Below are 23162 nucleotides of genomic sequence, written 5' to 3'. Positions count from 1 at the left end.
AGTGAAACCTTGATTTGTTTGAAAGGCATGGGCTGTCAAAATTGTGTATGATATCTTGCTAGGTACCTCTTAGTTTATTACAATGTATAAATAAACAAAATAGCTTTCACTTATGAAAATATCAGGGTCCGAATTTCAGACTTATAAATGGTCCACATAATAAAGAAGATGCCTGATACAAGTTTCAGGTAATGTTGTATGTAAAGTTTGTGGGTTTCTTTATTTATTATTTATTATCTATTTATTATTTCCATGGTAATGCAACATTTATTATAACAAGATTTGTGTGATCAACCATAAGCATGAAAAAACAAACGTGTGAAAATTAAGGGAGTGAAAATGTGGAGTGTTATGAATGTTGGCTGTCGACCCAAATAAACTGTCACCAGGGGGGAACATTGCTGCCTAATCCTGGGGCTGAATTAGGGTTACTCCCTTCACAGTCCATCAGGACGGACGTATGAAAGCATGGGTATCCTCCACTGAAAGTCTCAGTAATTCAGCAGTTGCAGGCGTTCATTGTTTTTTTTTATACGAGGAGAGCTGTACACCACTCTTCTTAAATCAAGAAAGTGAATTAAAGACACCATACACTATTGGTAATTGTCAAAGACTAGTCTTCACAGTTGGTGTATCTCAACATATGCATAAAATAACAAACCTGTGAAAATTTGAGCTCAATCGGTCATCGAAGTTGCAAGATAATAATGAAAGAAAAAAACACCCTTGTCACACGAAGTTGTGTGAGTTTAGATGGTTGATTTCGAGACCTCAAGTTTCTAAATCTGAGGTCTTGAAATCAAATTCGTGGAAAATTACTTCTTTCTCGAAAACTATGACACTTCAGAGGGTCAACCCAAAGTGTGGCAATATCGATTTTCAAACTGTTTTCAGTTAGAGACTCCTTGGGAATTGGAGAATAGCCTTAGGTTACCATGACCCCATGTCGACCTCTAATTCCGGATCAACCGGAAGTGGCACCATAACTCAAGACACTATTCAGCATTTTCAAACCTTTTATGTGCATTTTAGCACATAATCCAAGCAAAAGAACACGGAACAGCTTTGTGTTTGTTCACAAACACCTAATGTCTAGTTTGTATATTGTGTTTGTATGGAAATAAATGTTGATTGATTTGATTTGATTTGTTGTTTTGGGGTGTTTTTGTGTGAATGCTGTATAACTAAATTACAAAAGGGATCATGTCAATCGAGACAATTTACAGGCAATCAGTTCCAAGCAAATTTACAAGAAAAAAAAGGCATCCTGCATTTCAATTTTTTAAATCTTGGAGATTATTATGACAATTAGAAATAAGATCTCCTGCTGCTACCGAAAAAGTTACTTTCACATGCAGTGCAGTCGGTTTGCCTTGTAATGAAAGTTGCCTGTTAAAGATTGCCCCAGTATGACCAAAGCCCTAGGGATCCCTGATAGTTACCGTTGTCGGTCGTTTGTTGCCATCTAAGAGTTTCCAGGTGCTATTTAAGGAGCCACTCTTTGACTGGAGCAGGTCACGGAGGGGAATGGTTGTCGTTCCGAGCAATCTGCAGGATAAAGAGTAGGAAAGATTTGACCTTCAGCTCATAATTACTGTACGTGGGCACGATATTAACATCCATCCTGGATACTGAGTCAAAACAAACCATTGCGGTTGTAAACGAAAAAGGGTTGGGTGTTTTTTGCTTCATCAGAATGACATGTAGCCAAATGTAAACAGGCATGATACTTCACTTATTGTAAGGTTTTTTTTCTCACTGGACACATTTGGTAAGTGTCAAAAACCAGTATTCTCATTTGGTGTTTCCCCGGCATGAGCATTGAAATAAAACAAATCTGAAAAAATTTGGGCTCAATTGGTCGTCAAAGTTGACATTATTTTTGTGCTCTCAGATGCCTGAAGTCTTCCCCGAACTCAAATATTTTAGTGGAAATTACCTCTTTCTCAAAACGTACAGCGTTTCAGTGGAAGTCATTTTTTTACAATGTCTTATATTTTCAACAGCTCTTAGTTGCTCATAACCAAGTAAGTTTTTATGCTAATGTAATATAAATTTTGAGTAATTACCGAACGAGTCTAGTCTTAATAAGGGAAAATAACTTAACTTAACTTAAACTTAAATACATTTATAAAGCGCTTTAACACTGTTTCAAAGCGCTGTACAGTCAAGAAAAACATTAAAATGCAGGATTAAAAAACATGAGCAAAAATAGCAATATGGTTTTTTAAAAATACACAACAGTTAAAAAAGTAGCAAGAATTTAGTAAAAACATTGCATTACAAACAATCATAATATTACACAGAATAAAAGAAGTGGGAAAAAAAAAAACACATTGTAACAAATTAGACTTACAAACAGGTTGAGAGCAATACAAATTACAACTAATTTCAGGTGAAGTGTTTATTTGACAACAAGTTAGGGTTCATGATGATTGTTCTGACCTTTAAAAGTGACCTTGACACTGGACAGCAAAAAGTACAATTTTTTTCAGCTGCAAAAAGTACTTTTTTTTGCCCATCTACCCGTACATAAATGTGTCATCATGAATGCTACACAAAGTACACTTGTACACGTATAAATGTGCAATTTGTTCACTCAATTTAATGAGTTCAATGATTAATGGAAGTTGAATGAAGTTTCATTGTTATTTTCCAAGGCTGTACCGAGGACACCACCAGGAACAGGAAGTTTGAACGATGAGTCCATGACCTGAGAAGTCCGTTCTCAGTAAAGCCCTCAATGAAATTAAACAATCGTGACTCAGTTTTCAAGAGAGTCGGAGTCTGTGAGTACATGATCATGAAATGCCAACATAATTAAAAAAGACTTTACTGAAAGTCAAATGGGAGTCCAAGTTTAGCTTTTGTTTATTTATAGGTCTAGTATACGTGTACATGTAGGCCTACATGAGCATGTCCATTATGTACAAATACACAATGTCTGCAATACAATGTTCAGTGTGCAATGTAGGGCCAGGGCCAGGGGTGCGTTCCACTTGTGCAAATGTTGCCAACAGTTGCGCACGTTCGCCAACAATTTCAAGTGGAACGAGTTGTTCGCTGCCACCGTTGGCAAGTTTAGGCGAACATAATTTTGAGGTGTTGGCGATTGGTTTTTAAAATGGCGGACAAGCATATGGTATTATTTCTTTGTCACAAACATAATTACATTGTATTTTCGGTGGATGATAATGCAGATTTGGAGTAACACAGTTAATTAGTTGATGTAATGATGTCAAAAAGAGGACTATTGCAGCAAAAAAACAAAGTGAAAAAAAAACTACTTTTGGTGCGCGCCATCTTCATCTCAGGGAGCCGCCATATTGACATCGCGTATACGCACCAATCGTTCAAAAAAAAAAAATCGTTTGCGCAAACAGTTGCGAGTCGTTTGCGCAAGTGGAACGCACCCCTGCATTAAAGGTATGTTTGAAAACTTTTGGAATGACCCGAAAGAAATTATGTATTTATTTATCCAAAAACCTATCTTGTTATTAGCTCCTCTGTGCACTTAAAATTAATGTTTTAAAGCATAACAAGTAGGTAAGCACAAAAAAAGCTCAGCACAAAAAAATCATGCTACCAGAATAAAGTTACCAGACAAAATACTATGTAACGTGTACTATTTACAACTGGTAACGGGTATCCTGCATATTTTTGCTTAGCGTTAAAATTTTAAGCTGTATTTGCTACTTGAGTGTCTCTATGAAATTCAGCCTTGAACGTGTTGCCATTTCATAAAAATTTTACATTTCACAACCATTTTTTTTATCCTGGAGTTGACTTCAATGCAAAATGTGTTCATTAATATAAATAAAAATAAATAAAATTGGAAAGTCTTGACTGGTATCAACTTCAATTTTTAAAGGACATTATTTAAATTATTCTTGGCTCTTTACAGACCAAGTTGTTTCATGCAGTAACATATTATCTTTTTTTCATTAACTCTGTGTGAAATTGTTGTTTGATTTTATCCACTGGTCAACAAAATTATCACCAGCTGTACATGACAGATTCTGACCTGAAGAGCTCGGACCATGTTTACGTTTACATAAATTTCCATGCATAATTCATGTAAACAATACACAAACCGCAAACGCAATATGTAGGCTAATAATAAAAATGCGAAATGAAATGAAGCATCAAAAGACAATGCACCTGTGTGCTTAATTATTATACACAGAGCTACAACCAGTTGATGACACTGCAACAACAACACGGAAATAATCAATATGCATTCTGTTATTTATTGTATTTAGATTATAATCTAAAATCAATAGCGATTGTCAATGAGGGGTTTATGCATACATGAACATCTAATCTTTTGTACATTGTGTGGGACAACTCCTGCAAACATGTTATTTTGAGGGCCCCCCCCCCCCTTAAAAACAAAAAACATAAATTTACTGAAATGAAGACCAACTTTCTGTCACATATCAAGACCTGAATTTACACAAGGATAAGGCCACTGCTTCCCTGGTCTTAGCATTGGTGCCCTATCAAAAATTACCGAAAGATATTTAAGATTTTCAAATTGAAGTGCCCTTAGCAAAAAGAAAACTGGCGTCATAAACAAGATGGAAGTCTAATGTTATAGAGCTGCTTTTGAAGTGCGGAAAAGGCAGCCAAGCACAACAAATTATGGTTTAATACCAGAATAAGGTTATCACTACCAGCCAAAATATCATGTCGTGGCATGCAGCATATTTATTTGACTGGTAATTCTGCTTACTTCTGCTTAGCATATAATTTGTAAGCAATATTTCTTGTTTTGTTAAGCAGCTTTATGACATTGGGCCTATATTCCTGGTGCTGCTTTTTAAACACTAAGCAAATTTGCTGAAGCGTAAACGTATTGAGTGTATACGTACACAGGTAATACCCCATTCACACAGCACTACGACCTTACGAAGATCATGCCAATCAACTCGATCTCAACAAATTTTCAAGTCAGGGTATGATTGCTGTCAAAATCAAGCAATTTGGCAAATTGAAGACTCCGCCCAACTTTACTGCTTCTACGTAAAAAGTGTCTTTGACTCGCAAGACCAACGCGACCAAGCGGTTTTCTACTTCAAAATCGTTGCTGTATGACGAAGCTGCATTTTTATTTCGACCACAAAGATCTCACCATGATTCTACCACACTGCTTGTACGATAATGGCGTTCCCACTATGACTTTGCCCCGCCTATTGTTGGCAACAACCCGGCTACGCTTATTTTAATCATGTTCAAAATAAGCGTCAGGGAGAGCATGCAACTTCCTGAGCTAGGAGATCCCAACCCGAACTAACCACGCATGGAGCTCCTCCCACAATTGGTCCACGATTGGCCAAGCTCTTGGCCAGTTTTCCATCAGAGTAGAAGCGGCGTCCATGTGTGAACGGGGTATTAGCAAGAAATAAGCAGCCAGCTTGCGCCATTCAACATCCATGGATTTTGCATTATTAAGTCATTCATTTTCATTTGGTAAGCACCCGAAGGTTAGCAACCTTTTTGTGTGCTTACTGTTACAATAGCAGCACTAGCGGAAACTAAGTGCAGTAATCACTAGCGGAAACTAGTGCAGTAATAACAAAAATCAGTCGATAAGCAGCCTCTATGAAAATGGGCCCTAATGATTCTTAAAGACAGCATGAGTAATTTAACAAGAGTGTGTATCATCCTCATAGAGGAAGGAAATCATCCGTTGTATTAGCAACCAGACTTTGTGTGAACTTTCAGTCTTCCAATTATAAAGCCATGAAAAGATACCACTGGCATGACTGGAAGTTAAAGGCACTGGACACTATTGGTAATTACTCAAAATAGTTGTAAGCATGAAAACTTACTTGGTTACGAGCAATGGAGAGCTGTATGATAGTATAAAACATTGTGAGACACGGCTCCCTCAAAAAGTAACGTAGTAACCATAGAGCTATATATATTGACTAGAGCGCTAACGTGCTCTGCGTTTTTAAGCCACCCTGGGCGCAGACATGTTTGATGTGTTGCGTGAATTCGGAATTTTAAGAGAACACACATTGCCGCGATTATTTTACATTCTGCGTGTGCGTATACGTACGCAACTGTCCACTCGCGTACGTCCGCGCTACGAAAACAGTAACTTCGACTTGGTTGCCGTACTAAAAAAAGGTAAACGCGCCTTTTAATCATGACGCACATGACGCTCGCAGTTTGTGCGCTTATCAGCAGATTGTGCATTCACATTTACTGCATTTTTTGCTTCGATGGCACATAACAAAGAACAGACGCACGATCATGCAAATAGCCGTACAATTGCCGTACAAAATTTCAAGCTATTGTAATGGTTTGTACATAAACATGGATGCGCCCACACGGCTTCAAAACCTTAGTGCGTGTATAACGGGGTGTTAGCGCTCTAGTCAATATATACAGCTCTATGGTAGTAACTAAAATATTTTAATTTGATTTCGAGACCTCAGAATTATATTTTGAGGTCTCGAAATCAAGCATCTGAAAGCAAAAAACGTACGTGTGACAAGGGTGTTTTTTCTTCCATTATTCTCTTGCAACTTCGAAGACCATTTGAGCCAAAATTTTCACAGGTTTGTTCTTTTATTGAGATACACAAAGTGAGAAGACTGGTCTTTTACAAAATTACCAAAGGTGTACAGTGCCTTTAAAGTAGCTGTTCATTGCTAACTCGTTTAAATTATTGAATGCATTGCATCAATGAGCCAGACGTGCATGACGGACCAACCCTCTTTTTTTTCAGGGATCCTTCAATGAATTTCATGGAACAACCAAAGAACATGTTACTAACTGTTGCATTCACAATCAGTGCACATAGGCCTAATACAGAGATTGCAGATTGTGCTAGCATTCCATGGCTTTGAAGGTCATTCATGGTGTACATTGTAATTGCTAAGAGTAAATGTATTGTATGGTGTATTTCCTTTTGTAAACATGTTGTTATATCAAGGGTATGATATTTTTCACAGTGGGTGTGTACTGCAGCAGTCAAATACACTGTTGCTGAAGGACACACACAGTTTTAGTGTGGATGGTACCAGCTAAGTGTGCAATACACCTTGCTCTTTGAATACAAAGTTCAACAGAGCACTGGCTTGGACTTAAAGACAGTGGACACTATTGGTAATTGTCAAAGACTAGCCTTCACAGTTGGTGTATCTCAACATATGCATAAAATAACAAACCTGTGAAAATTTGAGCTCAATCGGTCATCGAAGTTGCAAGATAATAATGACAGAAAAAACACCCTTGTCACACGAAGTTGTGTGAGTTTAGATGGTTGATTTCGAGACCTCAAGTTCTAAATCTGAGGTCTTTAAATCAAATTCGTGGAAAATTACTTCTTTCTCGAAAACTATGACACTTCAGAGGGTGCCGTTTCTCACAATGTTTTATACCATCAACCTCTCCCCATTACTCGTTACCAAGTAAGGTTTTATGCTAATAATTATTTTGAGTAATTACCAATAGTGTCCACTGCCTTTAAAGTTGCAGGCCTGAGTTTAAATAAGGGAATCAATGTGTGGTGAAGAGGTTTTCAACTAGTGGTTTAAACCCAACGAGGCCTGGTTCTTGATAATTTTACCGAGACGAAGTTCAGAATAGCCCCAGGCTATAACCTCAAAGAAAATTAAGGACTCAAATGCCCGTTACCAAGTCAGTTTTTAAGTTAATATTCATTTTGAGTAATTACCAAATGTGTACCTTCCCTTTAAACAGCTTTTAATCAATAAGGAAATTGAGTTCACATGAGATTAAACAGATTTCAATAGCAAACAATAAATCTTTTTGAATGACCTGCTCCAGTCTCTTCAGAACGATTCCAAGACAAGCCCTGTTAGATCATCATTGTTACATCATAAAGTCATAGTCAGACTCGGAGCTCCTGTTTTGTATGCCACTTTGTTGTAGATGGAGGTACACAATGAACAACAAAGCAACATTCACTACAAGATTTTAATGTTTTGACATTTTGAGGCACACCATCAACAGAAGTGTAGTTAGTATGTCAAAACTTTGAGGTTGCTGTGAGGCCTCATGTGTAGTATCGATGTTATGTACAAAATTCGGCAGTGTTAACAAATCGGCTACATGTATCAAAATAACATTAAAATGCTGAACAAACACATTATTTAAACAAGTCTAATAGCATTCCAGGTAAAGAAATTGGCTCAAGAAGCTGTTTTAACATATCAACTGTCTTTTAAAGAGCAATTACATTTGTCTGATATGTATGGATGTACTTCAATACCCAACAGAATTAAAACATATTTATCAGACTCGTAGTGAATTTTTATGGCCAATTTTTGTTTTTATTTAGTCATGTTAGTAGGCCTATTTTATTAATTTTTTATTTGAAGATACATTGTCCCAGACTGCGTGGTGTTTATTCAAAAGACCTTAAACTTGCTGCCTCCATCTTGGTAATGTTCCTTGTATCGAACAACAATAATGACTGCTAATAATCATTTTGCAAATAGGAGCCAGACTATTTTGTTCATCCAGCCTCGGTTTGGTTACATTAATGTCAATGGGAAACATTCAAGATGGCTGCAGCATGATAAAGGTCTAGTGAAAGACAAGACTGCCAGACTTGTCTAGTTCTGTGTTTACTGGCCCAGCCCAAAAAATGGCCTCTGGCCCCCGCAGCCCAGGTTAAATTCCAATCCCCCAAAAAACACATGTATCTTCAGTAAGTCACCCACAAAAAAAAAAAACTAAAAAAAAAAAGATTGATTATGCAATATCAAATTTTCATACAGGTACTGGCACGTAGTATTTTATGACCAGAGACTAATTACATCAAGCAATAATTAATCAAGCTAATTAATATTCTTACAAGAATTAGGTTACCAGCCACAGTGCCATCGTACACCATTTGTCACTGGTATCCTGCTCATTGTTGCTTAGCAAAAATTTGTTAAGTGATAATTTCCACTTCAGCCGTTCTATGAAACTCGACCCACTCTTCATAAAAATGTAAAAAGTACCAGGACAAAACTACAATTTGGCAATAAAACTACGAGGACCCATCTTCAATGCATGGTAAATGACTATAGCCTTGTTTATACATACTTCCTGCTCATGCGATACAAATTTTGACATCACAAATTCGCAACAAATAGGCCTAGTACACAAACGACTGCCCTGTGCTGAACTTCTGCAAAACATTCACTGCAAAAAGAGCCCTGTGACGTCAAAAGTTGCTTCACATAATTTGCATTCACAGGAAGTACATATGTATGAAACAGACTTTAGGTTGGTGGTCGGCTGTTGGAGTGGGCACTTTGGGCTTATTTTGTTACCAAATGAATGGTTGGAAAGATGCCATTTTTGTCGAATCAAATTTTTACTCCACAAAATACCAGTTTCGGAGGCAACGGATCAAAAGGCCTGCCTTCGATATCACCAAACTCTTCCTAACTTAGGATTAATCTTAGGACTTAAGACGAGTCCCAGCCTTGCACTGTAGCATGTATAGCCTTAAAGTCACCTGGAAGTGGTATTTTTTCAAAATAAAGCTTTTGTCACTAATATATGTGTTTTGATGAGTGGAATATGAATAAACAGTTAACTAAGGTTTTAAAAAATCAGTTCTTATGTTATTTACAAATTTAAGAGTAGACCCTGACCCGAGAGGGCACTGTTCGTGACGTCAATCGAGGCAGACTTTGCCTGTAATGCGTAGAGTAAACACAATTGCAAAGTACATGTACGAACCAAGTCGTGAGTTTGTACGTTTAAAAAAAAAAAAAATGTTTTTTTCCGGCAATGCCGACCAGGTGTATTGCTGCTGAATGCGGAAAAACACTTTTTGAAATGTACCAACTCAAGACTTGGACGTACATGTACTTTGCACGTGTGTTTACTATACGCATTGCAGGCAAAGTCTGCCTTGATTGACGTCACAAAAGGGGTGGGCGGAGTCAGCCCCCAAACAACTTTATATATTTTTTAAACATATAAATCGTGACAAACAATTACTAAAAAAATTGTTCGTAAGCATATACTCTTATGTTTGAAAGAAAAAAAATTCTATTTCCAGGTGAAAATTAGGACTAGTCACTCATCCTAACTCGAGCAAGGATTAATCCTAGCGTTTCGTAAATCGGCTGCAGGTCTTTCTGTGTAGTAATGACCGGATCGGCGGCCATGCGTGACTCAGACTAAGCTTGGCCGATATCGATTTATTTTATTCACGATATATCGCTGACAATATATCGTGATATTCGATATAATCGCGATTAATTAAATTTGACATCATCAGTCTTCAAACTCCGAGTGAAAGTTGTAGAAGAGACAGTCATGGCATAAGAGAGGTGTTCTAATGACCTATTCTTCTGGTTTTACTCCAAACCTATGGGGTGCAAGATGTCTCAGATAGCAAATACATCACGATATTTAATCGATATCGCGATATATCGCGATTATCGCGATTATCGCGATTATCGCGATATATCGATATTTCGATTAAAACCAAAACCATCCGATATCGAAATCGTTTCCAAATTAATATCGAGATAATCGATAATATTGTGATATCGCCCAAGCTTAACTCAGACTATTAACACTAAGCACCAGCCTTCAAGTCATTACCACCCAGTTAATCCAGCAATAAATACCTTCCATGGAAATAACCCGCAAAAATAATCAGACTGTGTGATTTTTTCTCACAGAGATATTTTTAGACTTGTCCTATTTACAGCCTCGGGCAACTCTGCAGGTTTTCTGGTTTCCTTGTTCGGACAGACAAGATGATCCAGCCGTCAATATTACCAAACTCTTTCTAACTTAGGATCAGTCTTAGTACTTTATACAAGTAGGATGAGTAAAGTTTCATATCCATAGGAGTTAGGACACATAGAAACATGTCTTAAGTTTATTTTTCGAGATAAGATCAATCAATCAATCACAGGCCTGTATGCTTCATTTTTGAAAGGGCACGGGCACCAAGGCATTTTCTCTGATAAAGGGCACCCTATGAGGAAATTGTAAATTTCTGCTGGAGCATTTCAAGGGCACCAAAGCAATGGCAAGGGGCAACGGAGGCATCGCCTGCAATCAGAGGGAATTTATATAGCACCCAAACTAACCAAAGTTTTTAAAAGGCGCTCAAGACAGTTGGAGATTAATCCTAGCGCTTTATAAAATTGGCTGCAGGGCTCGATTTCCCAAGGCACTAAGATTCATCTTTGCAAAGATGAGCTGTCATGAGTATCAGCATCTTCATTTGTATAGTGAGATCTCACTTTTTGATTAAAGGAACACGTTGTCTTGGATCGGACAAGTTGGTCTATAAAAAGCGTTTTTAATCGTTAGTTATAAAATGCATGTGGTTGGAAAGATGTTTTAAAAGTAGAATACAATGATCCACACAAACATGCCTCGAAATTGCGTGGTTTTTCCTTTTACTATGGCGAATTAACACGGTCGGCCATTTATGGGAGTAAAAAAATTTACTCTCATAAATTGCCGACCGTGCTAGTCGACAAGGTAAAAGAAAAACCGTGCAATTTCAAGGCATGTTTGTGTGGATCATTGTATTCTACTTTTACAACATCTTTCTAACCAATATGCATTTTATAAAAAACGGTTAAAAACGCTGTGTATAGACCAACACGACCATTGAAAGGCAATGTGTTCCTTTAACTTTAGCCCTTTGTGAAAATCGGCCCCCATACCCTTTAAGTGTAGTAACATGCAATGAGTGCCCTACTCACCGGTTGCGTCCAATCTTTTCATGGTCTTTGACTTCTACTTCAAGAGAGTCTGCTGATGTGAGCGGTTTGCCTTTAAGATCCCACGTGAACGTCTGTCAAATAATCATTAGAATCGTTAAATAATATAAACAGATAGAGTATATTAGTATTATTTAAAGTGTAACTGTCAAAGCAAACTTATAATATTTAAATACTAGTGCACAGCAGGGCCTAATTTCATCGAGCTGCTTTTAAAAGCACAAAAAGTAGCCGAGCACAAGAACATGCTTACCAGAATAAGGTTACCAGCCAAATTATCATATCACATGTACAATTTGTGACTGGTGTCCTGCTTATTTCTGCTTAGCGGAAAAATGTTCAGCAACATCTTTTGCTTAAGCAGCTCTTTGAAATTGGGCCCAGGGCTCCACTAGAGCCACAGGGACCAACTCCATAAAGCTGTTAAGCAGAAAAACAAGTCCCTATGACTGCATTGTTAAAAAAATGCTGGCAAGAAAGAAAACAATTGTGGGGCACCAGCAACAATGTAAACCTTATTGAATTCTGGCTGGTAAGCAGTTACTGTTTTAAACGCAAGATGTTTCTTTGCTTTTTATGAAAACAGGCTTTATGAAAATGGGCCCAGGGAAGGATTTCACAAAGAGTGAAGACTATTTTTATCTCAAGACTTGGCAAGAGATACTCGTCTTACTCGTCCAAACTTAGGACTAGCCGTTGATTTTAAATATCTCCTAAGACTAGTCCTAAGTTGTGAAATCGACCCCTGGTGTTGTGACTCGAAACTTCCCAACTGGACCAGAAGTAGATTTTATAAAGGCAAAGGTTCAGAAAAGAAAAGTATGTAAAATAATGCATCATTATGTGGAATGTAGTCATGTGTGAACAAACTAATGAGAAACTGTGCACAAGTTAACTAGAAGTCATATGTTAGGCCTAGGGGCTGGTTTATAGTCGGTCGCGCGATGGTTGCGCGATGGAAATCTTGCTTGCGATCCTAAGACTGAGGGCTAAAAACTGTGTTCCATCACGCGACCGACTATAAACCGGCCTTAACAATACCATGCAAGAGTAAATTTGTACATTAGTATTAAAGGCATACATACACTCAACTGAAGTACACCACTTAATGCGTTAATTTACAGATCTTTTTTTTTTTCCTTTTCTCCTTGTTTCCACATTAATTTTTGCAATGCACAAAGTGTACTTCATAATTAACAACCCTTGATATGAACCGTTTGTTTGTTCTTACCTCGTTCCATGTTGGATTCAGCTCATCACTGATTTTCTTGGTCTCATTCTTTGATCCTGAATTGTACAACATGATAAACAAAAGTTGCTTTTATTAAACTGCTAATAAAGCAAGTCACAAGAAAGATTTCAGTGATTTTTGTCTTAAGTCTCATATTACCTTGGGAACCAATTCAACAAATTCTTCCTAAACTTAGGAGTGATCTTAGGACTTAGGACGAGTCCCATCCTTACACTATAACAGGTAAATCTTGAGATTAATTCTAAGTAAGGGCAATCACTCGTCCTAACTCGAGATACAGCCAGGATACTGCTAGGATTTTGTATACTGCCACCACTTTTTGTATTTGTTATGAAATAAAATAGTATCAATATAAACCACAAGGGAAACTGACTGGGTAAATTTTGAAATGATTTTTGGGGTTGAACAAAGAATTGACTAGAGTGAGAATTGACTAGAGTGGGATCCCACTCCCCACTCTAGTCAATTCTTTGTTCAACCCCCAAAATCGAAATAATAGTATCTAGTTTACTAAAAAATGAGATATTCCTTTTTATAAAATTGAGTAAAAAGGTGGTGGCAGGATACAGAAATTTCTATCAGCTCTATGAAATTAAAAGGGCCAACGGAAATGTTTCCGTATGGCGCCACCACTTTTTAATTCGAAATAAAATAATATAGTATCTAATTTACCTGATTGATATATCCCTTTTTGTAAAAATGAGTGAAAAAGTGGTGGCGCCATATGAAAAGTTATCCAAACTTTATAAAATAACACAACGACCATGGCGTGGTGCATCTTGCCTTCTTGTACTTAGTGGATGTGTTCCGTACACCATTATGAAATGGCATGACTTTTTAGGGCCAGTTTGTTGTTTAGATATTTACATTATGATCATCACGGCCCTGAGTTTTCACAAAAAGCCGTGCATAATAAATTGAACCAACGACCTACAGTCAGCATAGACACGACACCACACACCCGACACAGTACAATTATTATGGAACGCATTCCACTGCGCTGAGAAATGAAGGTCGAATAGTTTAGCACTAACCTGCAAATTTGACAATGGCAAGTGGGTCTATCTTCCCAAACTTCTCGATGTTCGGCAGGTTCGTGGCATTGGAAACAACCACAGTCAGCGACATCTTGCTGTTGGAGTTTTAGCCTCGCACGTTTGCCGTGCTCTGGCCTTCTTCAACTTCGCAAAGAAAGAGCTAGCCAGAAGTTTTCACCACCAGAGTCCGGTCCGAAACAACTTCCAATCCACAGAAAGGACGACCCCCACCAACAAGAACAGTCCTCGCCGTCGAACCTGGAAGAATGTCAACGAATCCACTGTCGCCTGTGGCAAGTTAGAACTAAAGGAGAAAAGGAAAAGAAGCAACAAATTCCCCGAAGTTTGCAACAAGCCAACCAACACCTTCAACTTGCTGGCCGTGCTACCCCGAAGCACATACGGCGCGAACTGATGGTGGTCAGCACACTGTGTGTGATCATGGAATATGGGGGCGGTGTATGAAAAGTGCAGCATCCCATGCATAATAAATGCACACCATGCATCATGGGTTCCATACAGTGTACACTTGTATCGGCCCACGCACTTAAGTAATAGCCCCACCCATTTTTTAGTCAACCTAAGGTTTGTGCACAAGAGGGCGTAGTTTCACAACTTTGTGGTGGTGGTGCCGAAAACTTTAAAAGTTTTGCAGGGGATAAAAAATAGTCCTTTTTGTTTGCACATGCCCACTTCTAATGATCGTTATACCATAGGAGATAGGATAGAACAGACTATAAAGGAGTTTCTAGCTTCATACGCGAGAAGGTTATTATTTTTACCGATTTTTCAACGATTCTGTAAAAGAGAGAAAGATTAGCTAGTTGTGGGATAAAATTGCAATTTTTTAATATACAAAATACATTAAAAAAGGGGTTAACTTTCAAAAGCTTTTTTTAATTTTATTTTAAGGCTAGTTAATATTCATTCTGGTAAAAAAATACTAAAGCAAGATGTAGAGTGGAACCCGAAATTTTCATATTATGCTATGCTCAACTGGAAATGAATTTATTTAAGAATTTACTGAAAAAAATGCCAAATCAATATTCAACAGAAACCAAATAGAGCTGAAACAGTCTAGAAAGTTACCCGTAAGACTTATATTTGGAACTATCATATTATAGACACAATCAGTAAGGAGATTAGTCATAAAGAAACAAAACAATCCCAAACAATGGTCTTTACAAAACCATTGACTCTGTAAACCACCAGATAAATTAATTCATGAGATAGATAAACTGTATTATCATCAGTACAATTTAATGTCCGTTATGTCAAAGTTTAATTGTGTTTATGAACTATCAACGAGGAATGAAAATACAAATGTAACACGCGAGTATGTGTGCTGGAGCATTATGCAGTTTTTCAGAAATTTAATGTTTGCTGTGTTGTATAGTCGAATTATATTTAACTATCTATTTATTGTATTTACTGTCAAATTGTAAATTTAAGACAGCAATTAAGTTTTTTATTGCCAGTGTTTTTTTTAAATTTATTTTATATTGTTGAATAAATAAACCAGTAATAATAATAAAAAAGACACAACAGAAGATGGGGCCAAGGTATTATTGAGTTGGATAGTAATTACTCCTGGGATGAATTTCCAAACAGAGTGGAAGAACTAAGAGAGGTTTGCGGTAACACCATGTAAATATTTGTTTTTGAGCAGTGTTGGTTAAAGACACTGAACACTGATGGTATATGTCAAAGACCAGTCTTCTCACTTGGTGAATCTCAACATATGCATAACATAACAAACCTGTGAAAATTTGAGCTCAATCGGTCGTCGAAGTTGCGAGATAATAATGAAAGAAAAAACACAATATTGTCATACGAAGTTGTGTGCTTTCAGATACTTGATTTCGAGACCTCAAAATCTCATTATGAGGTCTAGAAATCAAATTCGTGGAAAATTACTTCTTTCTCGATAACTACGTCACTTCAGAGGGAGCCGTTTCTCACAATGTTTTATACTACCAACCTCTCCCCATTACTCGTTACCAAGTAAGGTTTTTTTTTCCACTGCATTTAACGACTCAATGTTTCAAGTTTCGATCAAAATGCTGTGATCGTCTCTTGGGAGAGAATGGGCGGAAAAAAAGAACTGGATGGGTCCACAGTGCACAAAGGGTCTGTTTTTATACAGAACAGCGGAGAATAACCAAGAATGAAACTAAAGGAATTTGTACACATAGCTAGGTTTCCCGGCCAATTTCAGCAAACAAATCGTTCATTTTTTCATGAACACGCCTGTCAAATTCATGCATTTATTCCCCTGATCCACTCAAACTAGGGTTACTTTATTGCTATTTTGATAATTTCAAACTCAAGTGTTCGTGCACTCAAGACTTTGTTTTTCCAAATTCAGATTTGCTTCGGTCATTAGATATTCAATAGTACACTTTGACTTTGACTAAGTTGAATTTTTTACGTATCCCACGCGATGAAGTTGAATAGTTGGACCAGCTCTTGCTGTTCGATTTTACGAAATTAAATGAGTATTGCAGCCGTATGAAATTGAATGATTGTAATTCAGTTCGTGCCGAACTAGCGAAATTGAATTCCTTTTTTTTTTTTTTACTGCCAGTTAGGAACGCTGATTTAACGGATAATTAATGTCGAAACGAACTTGTTGAGCGCGGCTGTTAAAGTTAATGGATTTTTGTTCAATTTGGCCGGGAGAACCTACAGTAATGTGGGAATCAGTAAATTTAGCAAAACATATACAAGAATTATATAACCAATAATGCAGGAGCTATGCGCAATAGGATAAAACAATGACAAGAAGTAAAAACAATTGTTGCAGATTCAAACAAATGAGTATAATAGAAGTACATTGTACTTGAAGAACTGAAGAGAGCCATGCTTCGGGAATATAAAGAGGAAAGACGTTCCTCAACAAAGGAGCAACGAAATGGACAGATCTTTGACCATACAATGTGTAGTAGAAAAATGTAGTTTTAGTCAATAGGGATTGGCCAGCAGAATTACGAGGACGAACAGGACTATATAATGTTCGCAGAAGATCAGAGGAGAAAGGGAGCAGGCCATGAAGAGTTTTGAAAATGAGGAGATGTAACTTAAACGCGATATGCCGTGCAGTTTAGTTCTTGTTTGCATGTTGAGAACGAGGTGTACGTGAGACTACGAATCAAGGAAAATGGTTGGTGATCAAAAAAGTATTATTAAGGGCAGAAATTAGGGGATAAGTTCGTCCCGGAAACGCAAGTTTGCGAACTCACGTCCAAAATTAACATGTGGGCTATCGAACGGGAGTCAGTTTAAAGACACTGGACACCTTTGGTAATTGTCAAATATCAATCTTCTCACTTGGTGTATCTCAAAATATGCACGAAATAAGTATTTATGCTTACAATTATTTTGAGTAATTACTAATAGTGTCCAGTGCCTTTAAGTCATTGAAAGATAGCTCTTTATGTTGAAAACGAGGTTTACTTGAGACGAATCCATGACAATTGTTGTTGATAAAAAAAGTACTATTAAGGGCAGAAATTGGGAAATAAAGATAATTAAATAAATGCAGGTATGCGAAGCTCACTTCTGGGAATATTTCGTGCAATATGAACAAAAATTGCGGTTGATCTAAAAAAGGTGGCTGGTTGTCCGGCCAGCGAGTTAAAAAAAACAATAAAGAAAACTCCCGACGAGTTCGCTAAACATCCGTTCATTTGAACAAGCCACCAAATAAGAAAATCCCCCGAAGATTTTTTTTTAAAATTAAATATCTGTACCGCCAGTATAGTTATCTTTTAGAATTTTCACTGTTATATGAAGAATGGAGAAAAATTCAAAACTAATTGGAGACTTTGGGACGCTAGGTGGCAGCAGACTTACCAGGTAAATTTCCATTGTTTACGTAGTTCTGAGCGTGCGCACATGACCGAGAACAATGGATTTTACCTGGTAAGTCTGCTGCCACAAAGCGTCCCAAAAGTCTCCCATTTGTTTACTTTGAAATAATATTATTAATTCAAAAGTAAAAATAATTTTTTAATTTTTCTCTTTTCTTAAAAATCAAAATTGAAACACATGTTAGGTTAGCAATGGTTCATTTGATATAACTTTGTTTTGGATACTTTAAAGACACTAGACACTATTGGTAATTGTCAAAGACCACTCTTCTCGCTTTGTGTATCTCAACATATGCATAAAATAACAAACCTGTGAAATTTGAGCTCAATCGGTCATCGAAGTTGCGAGACTAATAAAGAAAGAAAAAACACCATTGTCACACGAAGTTGTGTGCTTTCAGACGCTTGATTTTGAGACCTCAAATTCTAAATCTGAGGTCTCGAAATCAAACTCGTGGAAAATTACTTCTTTCTCGAAAGCTACGTTACTTCAGAGGGAGTCGTTTCTCACAATGTGCTACCAACCTCTCCCCATTACTCGTTACAAAGTAAAGTTTTATGCTAATAATTATTGTGAGTAACTACCAATAGTGTCAACTGCCTTAAAGCCATTATACACTTTCGGTACAGAAAAGAAGAAAACAATTTCATAGATTTACAAATTACCAACAGGGTTTACAGAAGGTAAATTTTTCTCTTAGTCGAATGATATTGGTTTCTTCTAAATAGCCTGCTATATTGTATATTTGGTGTACCTTTTGTATTATTATTGTATATTTCTAGCTTTAATTTTCCCGTTTGCTTACTTATCATTTATATTTGGGTTTTTTTGTGAAGCGCTTAGAAACTTATTTTTAGTATAAAGCGCTATATAAATGTAATTATTATTATTATTATTAATAGTGCAAGACTTCTCTTGAAATATTATTCCATGAAATGCTTTACTTTTTGAGAAAACATTTAAACAATATCAATTCTCGATAGCGAGAATTACGGATTCTTTTTAAACACATGTCATGACACGGCGAAACGTGCGGAAACAAGAGTGGGTTTTCTCGTTATTTTCTCCCGACTCCGATGACCGATTGAGCCTAAATTGTCACAGGTTTGTTATATATAAGTTGTGATACACGAAGTGTGGGTCTTTGGACAATACTGTTTACCGAAAGTGTATACTGGCTTTAAAGTGATGTTATAATAAGAAGTAACTATAAACAGTAAACTTCCGGGTACAACTTTGTGTAGATCTCCTTTACAAAAAGAGCCAGTTTTGGTCTCGATGTTTCGTACAGAGTATACTCTGCTCATCTTCATTCTTCAACACTTCTATTAAGAGAGATTTGACACATGGTTGTCCGCAAGTTGACTGTTTATAGTTACTTCTTCAAGGACACTGTTACAAAAGCTTGCCGTGTTTCTCCAACTCTCACTGCCTGATGAAAGCTGCTTTACGCTGAGCCTTGCATCTACTGGACAAAGGACCAAACCGCTTTGCAGCTATTTCGAACCGTCTGAAAGATAAAAAAAGACAAAATTGATGAATGACAGCTATAGTGGCGTCATCGGGACATCATCATGTGTTGATTTATCCAACTAACAGTGTGCTCATTTTGAAATTTTAAACAAGAACTGACGTCACCCATCAAATTCAAACTCTGGTGTTTCTGATCAGCAGAGTGTGGGTTCGAATCCCCAGCCGTGACACCTGTTTCCTTAAGCAAGACACTTCACCATTGCTTCGTCCTTCGGATTGGACGTTAAGCCGTTGGTCCCATGTGTTATGTAACGCATGTAAAAGAACCCAGTGCACTTATCGAAAAGAGAAGGGGTTCGCCCCGGTGTTCCTGGTCCGATCGGCAGCAAATTGCGCCACAGTACCTTGTAAAACAATGGTGCTATCAGAATTAGGTCTCATAATTCAAAACGTAGTCCCACATCTTGCAGGAAATACTGTATGTTACAGCGCCAGGAGCGTCACTGGGTGACGGACATGTGCGCTATATAAGAAGCCACAATTATTATTATTATTATTATTATTATCATTCGTTGCCAAAACACATTGATACCATCGTGAATAAATATTTGAACCAAACCCTCGGGGGAACTGTAAAATGTCGCCATTTTGGTTTTCTGGGTAAAATGTTAAAGTGAGATTTTAAGGTGAAGGACGTTTGGGAAGGGATCTTTGAGCAACATTTTTGTGTTCATCTCGCAGTGGTTTGGGAATTACAATAAACTTAAAGGCAGTGGACACTATTGGTTATTATCAAAGACTATCCTTCACAGTTGGTGTATCTCAACATATGCATAAAATAACAAACCTGTGAAAATTCGAGCTCAATCAGTCATCAAAGTTGCGAGATAATAATGAAAGAAGAAAAACACTCTTATCACACGAAGTTGTGTGCGTTTAGATGATTGATTTCGAGACCTCAAGTTCTAAACTTGAGGTCTCGAAATCAAATTCGTGGAAAATTACTTCTTTCTCGAAAACTATGGCACTTCAGAGGGAGCGTTTTCTCACAATGTTTTATACCACCAACCTCCCCCCATTACTTGTCACCAAGAAAGGTTTTACGCGAATAATTATTTTGAGTAATTACCAATAGTGTCCACTGCCTTTAACAAGATATGATGTAATAACTGTTTCTAAGCACATCGATGTTACCGAGAATAAACAAGTTGAGGAGTTCAAATTGAACCAGCACCCTCGAGGAAGGTGCCCGCAACGAATGATTGCCGAAAATCGGCACTTCGGTACTCGAAATTTAAAAAATACTCACACAGGCCTGTAAAATGTCGCCATTTTGGATTTCGGCGTCAAAAATTTGAGTGTGATTTCACGATACAGGATGATATAGGCCTATGTAGTTCCCTGAGCAACATTCCCGGCCCGTGTGGGAACATGCTCAATATTCACAATACTTTTGGAATAATAATATTTTTACCAAATTAATTAATGACTTCTACACCCCTGCGGAAAAGTTTCCGTATTCTGCCACCACTTTTTCATCCGTTACCACATGAGCGCTCTTTCAGTTGGGTGTACCGAGGCTAAACAAACAAGTGCACAACATTCAGATTCGAAATTATGTATAGTTTTGGGACAGGCCTATCATTAGGCCTAATTTGTTTAAAATCATGGCCTACACCAAAGCTGCACCAACTTGTCACCGCCGGAACGGATAAAATTGTTTCTGTCATAACAAAAAGTGGTGGCAGGGATATACGGACAATTTCCCGGCAAGAGCTTAGAAAACAAGGTATTTACCTTTTGACAAAATTTGCGACGAAAACCTTTTTTTTAAAATGTTGCCACATAGTTAAACAGCCATAGGCCTTGCTCAAAATGTTTATTTTCTGTGGACACTGGACACTATTGGTAATGGTAAAAGACTAGTCTTCACAGTTGGTGTATCTCAACATATGCATAAAATAACAACCTGTGAAAATTTGAGCTCAATCGGTCGTCGAGGTTGCGATATATTAATGGGGAAAAACCCATACTTGTCACACCATGGTCACACAAAGTTGTGTGCTTTCAGGTGCTTGATTTCGAGACCTCATAATTCAAATCTGAGGTCTCGAAATCAAATTCGTGGAAAATTGCTTCTTTCTCGAAAACTCACTTCAGAGGGAGCTGTTTCTCACAATGTTTTATACTACCAACCTCTCCCCATTTATAAAGAAAGGTTTTATGAGTATATTTATTTTGAGTAGTTACCAATAGTGTCCACTGTCTTTAAGCAGGGCCCAATTTCATAGAGCTGCTTAAGCACAAAAGCACAGATTACCGGCCAAGACTCCACTCAATTGTTATGCTAAGAGAACAACAGCTAAATACCAGTCACAATCAATGTATATGGCATAACATGTTGGCCAGTAACATGTGTAAAATAAGCGAGCTGTTTTCGTGCTTAAGCAAAATTTTGGCTTAAGCAGCTCTATGAAATTGGCCCCAGATTTCTCTTATATTCAGAAAAAGATTTCTATAGTAGGGGTTCTAAATCAACAGGGAGTCACTGAGACATGGGTCGACGCTTTCCGTCAACATGCAAGCATGCAAGGCATTAAAAATACATTGTTGATTACCACAGTTACAACTTTATAAACTGAGAGCAAATGGTGCTAACATGAAGTCTTCATAATGACCTTAAAAATTGAAGATTTGATAACGATTCTTACCTCTCAAAAACAAAACTGTTAAACGCCATTAGAAGGAGTCCGGTGCCATTGGTATGCACGTAACAAGCAGAAATTTCAATACACAATCAGTCTCAGTTCCGTCACGGTGACTGTCTTAACACAAAAGCTACAATTGTCACAGATTCTATTCCTCCAATACAAAACCACGATTTGAATAACTGTATAGAAGAAGATTATAGATTCAAAGTAGGACGTTGGTTCCCGCGCTTCTATACTGGTACCCCGGTGAAGAAGGGAAGTTAACCGCAACGAAGGCGAGTGTATTGGAAGGCGGTTTATAGTGATCTTTGACTCGTAGACCATAACTCAGTGGGGAAGGGGTGGCGGAATTTTTTTATTTAAAAAAAATGCCTTAACTTAATTATGTCAAATTTGCATCAGGGATAAAATAACCATTTTATAATTTTTTTTATCCTTACACCGGATGTGTATTTTTACAAAATTCTGTGAAAAAACAGTATTATGATATAGAGTCTAGGGTCTCCTGATGATCAAGTTCATGTGTGGAGACCATGCTAAATTCGCAATATTATGGGAGTAGGCCCTATATCCTGAACTACAGAATTTTGTTGACAGTTTATATTTTATCTGAATGAAATGGCGTAAAATAATAAAGTTGCAGGTACATAACCAAAGTAGGCCTGGTCATTCCGTTCAAACCGGAAGTTGAAGCAAATTTGAAATATTATTGAATCACGAGACGTATGAACATTGACGTCATGTACTAAGACAGTACTTGCCTATCATTCAAGAAATAAAGATTGTGCAGATGCAGTAATAGTTCCAACTGCTTTATGTGTTTATTTTCAATTCATAATTTACTTTATAAAGTTAATTTTTGGGGGCAAAGACTGTTGTCAACGGTGGACACTATTAGTAATAACTCAAAATAATTGTTAGCATAAAACCTTACTTGGTAACGTGTAATGAGGAGCTGTTGATAGTATAATAACACAATGTGAGATTCTTTGTGATGACGCAAAAACTTATGTCTGGTTTGGTTTTTCGTTTGATTTTTAAACAACTGACCAAAGTTGACCTTTGTTAAAGGCACTGG

The 23162-nt window shown here is 37.3% G+C and overlaps 1 protein-coding gene across 7 annotated transcripts in view; it reads right to left on the bottom strand.

Moving 5' to 3' along the window:
- LOC117294633 (myoferlin-like) overlaps nucleotides 1-22161 on the bottom strand; it is a 144103-nt gene extending 121942 nt beyond the window's left edge. For 6 of the 7 annotated variants that reach the window (XM_033777127.1, XM_033777132.1, XM_033777133.1 and 3 more), the window contains exons 1-4: nucleotides 14025-15699; nucleotides 12970-13025; nucleotides 11721-11812; nucleotides 1443-1548 (exon numbers count right to left, since the gene is read on the bottom strand). In XM_033777127.1, the coding sequence (XP_033633018.1) occupies nucleotides 1443-1548; nucleotides 11721-11812; nucleotides 12970-13025; nucleotides 14025-14118 (348 nt within the window). In that variant the 5' untranslated portion in view covers nucleotides 14119-15699. Of the gene's footprint in view, nucleotides 1-1442; nucleotides 1549-11720; nucleotides 11813-12969; nucleotides 13026-14024; nucleotides 15700-19279; nucleotides 19411-22084 lie in introns of those variants that run through there. The other variant, XM_033777128.1, reaches the window with a different exon arrangement.
- Nucleotides 22162-23162: the final 1001 nt, after the last annotated feature.

This window comes from Asterias rubens, chromosome 9 (genome assembly GCF_902459465.1).
Source record: "Asterias rubens chromosome 9, eAstRub1.3, whole genome shotgun sequence".
Lineage (NCBI taxonomy): Eukaryota > Metazoa > Echinodermata > Asteroidea > Forcipulatida > Asteriidae > Asterias > Asterias rubens.
Note: the sequence above shows the minus strand (reverse complement) of the source record. Positions and strands in the feature narration are given on the sequence as shown.